We start from the raw sequence: 10090 nt of genomic DNA on the forward strand, positions 1-10090 counted from the left end.
TCACATAACTTTTATGGTATGCATACTGGTATGGATACCAAACAGGTTCCGGGACCAACAATTCTTTTCTAGTATGCGTACGGGTATGCGTACTGATCCAGGTTCACGAGTTCACGGAATTTTTAAGGTGTCATACTGGTATGCGTACCAAAAAAACTGCTATCAACATATTGCTACTCCAATACGTGTACAAAGTACATGTATTATGGCTTCAGACTTTAACAGTTTTCCCAGTTTGTAAGACTAGTATGTATATTGTCTTATATCCGAATTTATGATAGTTTTATAACTGGTATGTATACTGTCTTATATCCGAATTTACAATAGTTTTATATTTCTCTCTAAATCAATTCCAAACATTCCCAAATAACATCAATGATACATATCATTATTAGAGGATATTTTCGAATGATAATCTTGAATCACTATATAAGTTACGAACAATGAAATTTTCCCTAACCGAAATTCATCAAGTATGAACAAATGTTCATTAAAGCTTAGTCATATATTTCGAGAAGTTCCTTAACTTGGTAATTAATTCTCGACTCGAAATTTTCGATATGCTTACGATAGTTTAATTAGTTGTGCGACATCGTCTCATATATAGAAAGGTGAATATAAATTGAGAAATAGGTGATTCAGTCTTCACTTACCTTTTGTTGAAGAAGTTCTCCAAAAGCTGCGGTTGATCTCCGCCTTCAAGCGGTAGAACGTAATGATGGCTGTCGTGATGTTCGTTTCTCAACTACATCTTCTATCCTAATCCGAGACTTGGCTAATTATAGACTAGAAATCAAGATATAGTTTTGACAACTAAATTTAAAAACAAGCTTGAGATAGCAACACTTGTGAGTTCGACCGAACAATGCTATAACACATGGCACTGCGAGGCATTAGAGGAACCTATTCAGAAGTTTTCCTAACACCACAAGAAATTGAACGTAAAGTAGTCCGTGAAGCACTACCATGGACTAAAGTTTTACAACTGAAGCACATGTTTGAGTTAGTCATAAAATCTATAACCGAAGACGTATCCTGTACAAAATGGTACCAGAGGAACATAATCAAGGAAATAAGCATATTAGTCTTTATTTCGATCATTGTATTTTTTTTTCTTATATTAGTAGAAACGACAATCAAGTTGTCGATAAAATCTCTAAACTAGTTAAAGAGTCTTTTATTTCTTATGGCAATATATCCCTTCAGCTATATGTAATTATAATTATGTACGCCCTTAAGCAATCTTTCTCCAATGGACGGCCTATTGGCCTTAGCACATCAAGGTTTTATCAAAGCCCACCACTAAGACAACAACTACAAAGCCCATGTATGAAATAAACGGTCAGATTTTGAAATGATAAGATACGACGATACGGGTGCCTGTAGTTGTAGATACGTCCTTACAGAAATAATAACCGTCGAATTCAAACCCCTTCCCAAAGGGAGGGAAAGTAACCGCCTACTTTACAAATTCTATATGAACGGCAGTTGGAAGTTCTATTCTTCAGAGTTTTCGCTCTCAACACCCTTTGATTAAAATGGATAGGAGAGAAAATAATGAAAATCAGAGTCATCCTCTTCTTACATCTTCTCCTGATCAAGAACATGCAGAATCTACAAATCTAGATAATGAAGAAAGCATGTCAAGAAGTCAGGATCATGCAGAAGATGGGGTGTTAGTAATCTCTCAAGGGAATGGGGATGTAGGTTCCCCGAGAAGGTCGACACCAGGTCCTGTTGAACCGAATTCTTCAAGACCTAACGTAAATGTCGAAGATGGAGTGGGTCAATCGGCTACCGCGATACCAGAAGGTGATGTTGCAGTCGGTTTGCCTAGGTGTTTTGTCCAAGGGGAATCAAGTGCACCAATACCAAGAAATGTTGCCGACATTGATCCATCAAGTTTGGTTTTTCACCCCGGTCTTTCTACAAAATCGGGTAAAAAGACCAGAAAGAATAAGAAAGTTCAAGGCATCAGAATTGGTATGAAGGAGGGTCAGCCAAGTAACCCATTTCTAGACCTGAATCGCTTTCCATCTTGTTATGAATGTAAAAAGGAATTCTTTTCATGGAAAGCTGTACATGGGCACATGCGGACGCATCCAGAGCGTGAATGGCGTGGTACTGTTCCACCACCCAATGTTGCACGACCATCATTTCCAGTAGCAGCAGATGAAAACAGGGAATCACCAGCACCGGCAACTAATCAAGAGGTGGAAGTTGCAACAGGTTTACTGTTGTTATCGTTCACTAATAGCCGTGGTGTGCTGGTATCTTCTGCAAACAATTCACAAGACCAAGAGCCTCAGAGGTCAAGACAAGTGACTGAGAACTCGGCATCGAGTTCTAATGCGCGATATGAGTGTTCTGTTTACAAGAAGGTGTTCCTCACTCACCAAGGGCTGGGTGGTCATCGTGCCAGTCACAAAAATGTGAAGGGTTGTCATGCTATGGACAACACTGCTGCAGAACATCATTCTGCAGAAAGAAATGGCGGTGAGACATCGGGTACTGGAAATATCTTTGGGTGCCACATCTGTTTGAGGCGTTTCGCGAGTGGGCAAGCACTGGGTGGCCATATGAGGCGGCATCCACAGAGAAGGGAAGAAGCGTCGTCATCAGCGCAGGACCCAAACGTCGATCCTACGTCTTTAGCACGCATTGGCTTGGTAGTGGATTTAAATCTTCCCCTTCCTCCTAATATCCCCCCTCCTCCTTATTTGCGTATAGAGAACGACGAAGGTTCATCAGCATCATCTTCATCATCATCATCATCACCATCACCCGATACCAGTTTGGACCTGCACTTGTGAGTTTGACGATTATTATATGTTTAATTTAAGGGTGTGTATCTGTATCTGTGATACTATATATCTATCTATCATCTTCCATTCCATCAATTTGTAATAACTTTTGACTGTTTGTTACTGTTGGCGTGTGTATGTTTTAATAAATGGGAGGTATGCAACAATGTAATGAAATTGTGGGAAACCATATTCGCTATAATATATTGTTATTTATTTCTTATTATTATCTATAATCTTTTGCATCCTGTAGTAGCGTTTTGATTTTCTTGTTCTTATTGTTTTTCCTTGTAATTTTTTTTTTCCCCTTCTCTTGAATGCAGTAGTGTAGTGAAATTGGGTAACAAGAAATCTTATTTTAGTGATCCTTGATGAATTCGAAAAGACGTTTTCTTTCTTATTGGTTCACCAAGTCGGCGCCACACTCTATTTCGTCCGCTTCTAATAGTTTCCTCCTTTTCTGTACATTTTCAGTATAAAAAGCAACTAAAAGTCTGATACTAGATTTAAAAAATTAATAATGCAAGTACTACTTTAAGAGAAAAACGTCAACGTGAACGCCACAGTCCAATCAATCGAAAACTTTGTTTCGATCTTCTTATCCCCCTCTCTGGAAAACTTTGTATCTCCTTCACATCTATAGTTAGATCATGGATCCTTACAGGGTACTATACTTTACTTTCAACACTTTCATTTCAAGTTATTTATGTTTTTTTTTCTTTTTGTTTCTGTACCCTGATTAGCTACTTGTAATAAGATTAGATCACTATTTTCTTTTTTCTTTGTATTTTTGGTTTTTAGTTGAATTGAATTTGATTCATCAAAATTGATTTTGATAGCTTCACTTGCTGTGTATTGGAATTTGATCTACTGATTCTGTCTGGGTATATTGATCTTATAATGTAATCTCTTTTTGTTGTGCTTGGTTGGAGCAGCATCGCCCATCAAGCGCTCATAATTCGCCTTTCATGACCACTAATTCCGGGGCACCGGTCTATAACAACAACTCATCTCTCACTGTTGGACCCAGAGGTAACTAATTTTATCTATTGGGTTTTCTCATTTTTGAGCTGTTGATAATATTGAGGGGTCTTTAGCTGATACATTTTTGTTTTATGGTATAATTCATTAAGTCGACAACTTCTTTACAGGATTATGCTTGCTAGTTGCATTTTGAAACTCGTATACTGTTTAAATTAGGGTAGTGTTTTGACATCTTTTGATTTTGTTGATGACATATGAATCTCACATTTGTGGGGACTCTTACTAATCAGGGCACTGACTTTCGATGTGTTGTTACTAGTAGTATAGACGACCTGTATGTGGTGAATAAAAGATCCACTCACCCAAACCATAGTGTAGGTATTTTGCGATTTTTTCATTTGAGCATTACTTCAAGTTCAACAATCAAAGAGTTGAATTCTACCTCTCTTTGCTTTTGGCAGGTCCAATTCTCCTCGAGGAGTACCATTTAGTAGAAAAGCTTGCTAATTTTGATCGTGAGCGTATCCCAGAGCGTGTTGTTCATGCTAGGGGAGCCAGTGCTAAGGGTTTTTTTGAGGTCACCCATGATATTTCTCACCTTACATGTGCTGATTTCCTTCGAGCACCAGGTGTCCAAACACCCGTTATCGTTAGGTTCTCTACTGTTATCCATGAGCGTGGTAGCCCTGAAACTCTGAGAGATCCTCGTGGTTTTGCTGTGAAGTTTTACACCAGAGAGGTAACTGGCATTGTTTACTTGAGTTTTCTTCTATTACTGTCAAACTTGTACACTAGTTTATGAAGTAATTGCCAACACATTTTGATTAGTTCTTCTGGTAAATGCCAAGTATCAATAGTTCATTACATGGAAAGAAAGTTTCGCATATTCGTGTCTTGTGTTTGCAGTCTCTAAATCTCAACTTTGCTGTATTTACGATGCAGCCAGAGTTCCAGGACTGACCATTTAGATTCGATGTCTACTATTTAAATTGATGTGATCCAACATGTTTGTAATCATTTGTCGACATTTGACTCTTTTCCTGATTTTGTTGACATCAGGGTAATTTTGATCTAGTTGGAAACAATTTCCCAGTCTTCTTCATACGTGATGGAATGAAATTTCCTGACATGGTCCATGCTCTGAAGCCCAACCCAAAGTCCCATATTCAGGAGAAATGGAGAGTACTCGACTTTTTCTCACATCATCCAGAGAGCTTGCACATGTTTACTTTTCTCTTTGATGATATCGGTGTCCCACAGGACTATAGACACATGGAAGGTTCTGGTGTTCATGCATATACTCTCATTAACAAGGCTGGAAAATCACTGTACGTGAAGTTCCATTGGAAACCAACTTGTGGGGTTAAGTCACTGTTGGAAGATGAGTGTATCAAAGTTGGAGGTGCCAATCACAGTCATGCTACTCAGGATCTCTATGACTCGATCAATGCGGGAAACTATCCCGAGTGGAAACTTTTCATCCAGACGATGGATCCGGATCACGAACACAAGTTTGACTTCGACCCTCTTGATGTCACCAAGACATGGCCGGAAGATATTATCCCTCTACAGCCAGTTGGACGATTGGTGTTGAACAAGAATATCGATAACTTCTTTGCGGAAAACGAGCAACTTGCTTTCTGCCCTGCTGTTATCGTTCCAGGTATCTACTATTCTGACGATAAGATGCTCCAGACTCGTATATTTTCCTATGCCGATACCCAAAGGTATCGTCTTGGTCCAAACTACTTGCAGCTTCCAGCAAATGCTCCCAAGTGTGCTCACCATAACAATCATCATGATGGTGCCATGAATTTTATGCACAGGGATGAGGAGGTAGTCTTTCTTCTCAAGTCAATCCCTTATGAATTATGACCAGCTAGGTCAATTTTCTTATTGGATTGTTCCCTAATGAGAAAGTTTGTTTCTAGGTGAATTACTTCCCTTCCAGGTACGACAGTGTCCGTCATGCAGATGCTTATCCTATTCCATCGACAATATGCTCCGGGAAACGTGACAGGGTTAGTGCCTTGTTTGCTCAGAAATGGCAGAACTCCACTTAGTGGTCTTTTCTTGATTAATTTTTGTTCAATAGATATTTGAAACATTTAATTTGCTGGCTAACACTTATTCCTCTTGTTCTCGCAGTGCATCATTGAGAAGGAGAACAACTTCAAGCAACCTGGTGAAAGATATCGGTCCTTTACACCTGAAAGGTACCCAACTTCACGTCTTTCACATAATCTTTATGAACTATTTGAAAAATGTGAGCATTTTTTTACCAGCTTCTTTTTATTCTTTCTCAGGCAAGAGAGGTTTATTTGCCGATGGATTGATGCGTTATCCGATCCAAAGGTCACCCACGAAATCCGCAGCATCTGGGTGTCATACTGGTCTCAAGTACGAAACTCAACTCAACTTTAGTGTTATTATCTAGCAGATTTAACCTCAGTATAAACAGATACGTAAATCGACAAACTAGTGAAAAAGTTTATATGTCATCTTAATAACGATAAATTTACTGACGTGTATGCTATCTTGTGGTATTGTGTTAATTTACAGGCTGACAAGTCTTTGGGTCAGAAGCTTGCTTCTCGGCTCAGCGTGAAGCCAAGCATTTGAAACTGCAATGCACGAAGTATGGCGTAAATGAATGCATGAGCACAAATGAAGGGTGTTCAATTTTATGTTCTTGTCTTTTGTATTCTGTAATCTTGCTTTTATTATGAATGATTGATCAGGTGACAGTCATGATCAGTAATGTGGTAAATTTGAATTATGACGTACTCTTGTATTCAACTTATAATAAATGAAGCCATCTTAAAAGTTGCAGTAGATTTATTCCTTGCTATTTTTTTTCTTCTGGCAAGTATGAAAGGAATCGAGTGCTCTAATGCAACACACTGTGCAACAGTGACAAACTCTTTTGCAGGTATACCTCTTTCTTTGCCGGCTGCAGGCAAGTTTTAGGTATCGTTATATGGGTGCTTCACTTTGGAGATTGATAGTTTTATACGATTGAATTCATTTCACGGTTCACAAAGAGTGACAGCGTGAAACTCCAAGAAAATTGATGTAGTGATTCTGTCAGAACTGTTATATTGGACAAAGAAAACATTGATCTAAGTATCACTCTCTTTTTTTTCCCTATCCTGGTACAATTACAAGCTTTGCTGAAATCAGGATTTGAAACTTGTCACTTTGCATGATATTCCATTGATATCTGTCTTTCATTCGACAAGAAAAGTTGAAATTTTTTTTGATGGGACAATGATATAAATCCATTAAAATTCAAAGTAGCTTCTTTTTCTTCTCCAAGTTATGCTGAACTCGTTGGAAATTCAAGACCACCCATATCAAGTGCCATAAAGAGATATCCGGCTAAAGGGCTGCAGGTGAGTACAAATACGTGTGCGCAGATTGCCATAGAAGAAAATTGCTAAGTCGCTTTGCACCTGAAGTACGGATTAAAATGTCAGGTTCAGGGGTCACAGACATGTACATATGTTTCTCTAGATCTGATAACGTAGTTGCACATTCTTGATCATTCTCACGACTACAATCATCCGATCTAATTTCATCACTACCACAGCCACTTGATTCCAGTCCTTGTAATTACACCACTTGTTTTTGTGAACACGTAAATCACGAAGGCATCTATATGTTCACAAACAATGTTCGCACTCTAGGTACATACTCGCACTGGTGATACAAGTGCATTGATTCCTTGGCTCAAAACCTTCGGGTTTATCATAGCCTCATCTAATAATACCGCGAGAGGCGTTTATGCAGGGGAAGATAAAGAAAACGAAGTATAAAAGTAAAACTCATGGAGCGTTAGACGAATATAAAGTGCTGAAATGTAAATAAGACTGGGATTTACGTGGTTCAGCACTAAGGCCTACATCCACGGGGTTGTTGTTTCACTATGTACTTGATGATTACAGAGATAGTCGAATGACTTTGGATTTTACATAGGTCTGTGTATTGTAAAGGACAAACTTACACTCACAATCCTTCTCTCTCTCCTTCTCTCCCTCTTTTTTCCGATCCCCTCACTCTTGGTGGAGAGGGGGTATTTATAGGGTTAGAGTGTGGGACCTATTTCTGAGGGCCGTTGGAACCTTATCTTCTTGTGTTTTGTGTCCATCACGCGGAGATCTTCGCTCGTTACTTGATCACGCAGAGTCATCCTCGTTCGTTCCACGGGTTGATCGACACGTATACTGCTCAGAGTGTTTAATGCGGGTAGTTGAGACGCATGCTCGTGTCAGACAAGTGTCTTCTGCCCCTGTCACATCCATGTCAGTTAACCTTCTCTTCACCGTTGATCTTAGCTTCTTTTGGGGATGAGATAAAGTAACTCTTCGGGAGTTATTTGGTGCTCCGCAATACATCGTGTTTTCGATACATCTTTTAACTTCTGCCCTTAGATTTGTTCGGGCAAAGATCCGACGTCGACGGGACGGGCTTCTTGTCTGTGGGTGTGTGTCATCATGTTTTGATGACTTTGTCCGCATGCTCTTCACGTGTCTTCCTGTATACACGTGTTTGATGATGAAATATGTACACACAATTTGCCCCTTTTCTTCGGGCTTGAGTGTTTAGTGGGAGCATCGAAGAAAACAGACGTTACATATTCTTCCTCTCTCCTAATAACTTCTCCTAGATACTTGGGCATGTTTCTTACTTGTGCATTAACTGCTCATTTAATGGGCACGTTTCCCATTCCTCCTTTAACTTCCTTCTCTTTCTTTCGAGTATATTAAGGAGAGGAGAAAAATTAATTTCACTCAACGTTCCACAAAATTAATTTCATTCTCCCTGTCAGTCTTCATTCTTTGTTCTTCAACCATTAAATTCTCTCTTCCCTAGCATTAATCACGCTCGTTTCTTCTTTGTTTCTGGTTTATTGTCTTCTTCCGGGATTTTGTTTGTGGTGGTAAGGTTTCTTTTCTTCGTTTCTGTTGTTTTAAGTTGTGTTAATTGTAAATTTTCTGTTGCTGTCGTCCCTTGTTTGTGATGAAGAACATCTTTTGATACATGTATGCTAGTTTGCCCCTGTTCTTCTTCTCAAGTCGAGGAGGCCATTGTTTTGTTTTGATTGGATTTTTAAGTTTAAGGTTTTAGGGTTTTGGGGAATTCAAGCATGTATGCTAGTTTTAGGGTTTCTGGGTTATATTGAGATGAACTGCTAATTTTGTGGTTTTTTGATCTTTGGTGATGTCCTCGTGTTTGGTTCTAACTTGTTTATGTTGTACGTCTTCGCAGCCATGTCTGACCGTCCGCGGCTTCCTTATCCAACTCCGGCATCCAGTCTACCGAGATCCCCTCCTCGTAGAGAGTCTGATAGATATCCACCTGTGGGAGATCTCTCTAGATTGTCTCAAATGGATCCCCGCGGAAGTAAAGTTTCGTCTTCTTCTGGGACGAAGGCCTCTTCTCCTAGGAAAGGGGATCCATCGAAGAGTCCTTCCGGGTCTCGATATGTTGCTGGTCGTGTTGCTTCTCGTCCTCATGATGACTCTTGGTGTACGCAGACACCTCCTCGTGGTGGCGCCTTCGATATTCCTCCTCTTCGTTCTGTAGCGCCCGTGCAGCACCCTCTGCCGCCGCCTCCAGTACTTTCTTTCAAAGGGAAGAACTACAAAGGTGGTGTTCCGAGAACTGAATCGTCTAAGAATCCTCCTTTGAAAAGAAGAGCTTCCGAAGCTTTTGTTGGTTCGTCCGATCCCGCGGAAGAGGATGATGCTGCCCCGGTGATACGCAGCGTTTCGGTCAGCAAGAAGAAAGTCACGTTCAAGCACATTAACCTTGAAGTTTTCAAGGAAAAGCATGAGCTTCAAGCCTCCGAGGTTCGTTTCTATGCCCCTGAGGATGATATTACTTACGAGCTCATCTCGAAGTATCAGTTTGATGAGTTTCACCTGTTGACTACGGTTGGAGCCTTCGAGGCAGGTCTTATGCTGCCGTTGTACAAGTATGGTGATTCTTTTTATTACGATGTGCTGTCTGGTCGTGAAGGCTCTTCCACCAATACTCACAGTCGTTCTGTGTCGCAATTATCGGGGAATTATCTCCGTGCACTGAGGGAATGTTATCTGCGGAGTAAGGGGGAGACGACGATGACATGTTACGTTCCAAATCCCGCTGAGAGGGAATGGTATACTCCTAAAAACTTCAACAACTCCTTTGGGGATTATTTCAATAGTAGGAACCGTAAACCGTGGAGTGTTAGCCTTCGGAACCTCGCTGCTCCTCGGGCGAAATTCGTCTGTTAAGTGAGGTGACCGATGCCAAAC

General features: G+C 40.1%; 2 protein-coding genes across 2 annotated transcripts; both read left to right on the plus strand.

The window, feature by feature from the left end:
• The first annotated feature begins 1500 nt into the window (after positions 1–1500).
• LOC113346809 (zinc finger protein ZAT2-like) lies at positions 1501–3032 on the plus strand. The gene has a single exon (XM_026590336.1). The coding sequence runs from the start codon at positions 1539–1541 to the stop codon at positions 2811–2813; it is 1275 nt and encodes a 424-aa protein (XP_026446121.1). The 5' UTR covers positions 1501–1538; the 3' UTR covers positions 2814–3032.
• Positions 3033–3294: 262 nt separating this feature from the next.
• LOC113346811 (catalase isozyme 1) lies at positions 3295–6625 on the plus strand. Its single transcript, XM_026590337.1, has 8 exons — positions 3295–3469; positions 3740–3836; positions 4250–4527; positions 4848–5624; positions 5720–5809; positions 5937–6004; positions 6095–6188; positions 6351–6625. Exons 1-8 carry the CDS (start codon positions 3455–3457, stop codon positions 6408–6410), a joined length of 1479 nt encoding a protein of 492 aa, XP_026446122.1. The 5' UTR covers positions 3295–3454; the 3' UTR covers positions 6411–6625.
• The last annotated feature ends 3465 nt before the right edge of the window (positions 6626–10090 follow it).

This window comes from Papaver somniferum, chromosome 2, assembly GCF_003573695.1.
Source record: "Papaver somniferum cultivar HN1 chromosome 2, ASM357369v1, whole genome shotgun sequence".
Classification (NCBI taxonomy): Eukaryota; Viridiplantae; Streptophyta; class Magnoliopsida; order Ranunculales; family Papaveraceae; genus Papaver; species Papaver somniferum.

What these genes read in the sequence shown, in the direction of transcription:
- LOC113346809 (XM_026590336.1), top strand. Translation starts at nt 1,539, where the DNA reads ATGGATAGGAGAGAAAATAATGAAAATCAGAGTCATCCTCTTCTTACA.
- LOC113346811 (XM_026590337.1), top strand. An exon ending in GCTCCGGGAAACGTGACAGG is followed by an intron (nt 5,810 to 5,936) that starts GTTAGTGCCTTG and finishes TTGTTCTCGCAG; the next exon opens with TGCATCATTGAGAAGGAGAA. An exon ending in CGGTCCTTTACACCTGAAAG is followed by an intron (nt 6,005 to 6,094) that starts GTACCCAACTTC and finishes ATTCTTTCTCAG; the next exon opens with GCAAGAGAGGTTTATTTGCC.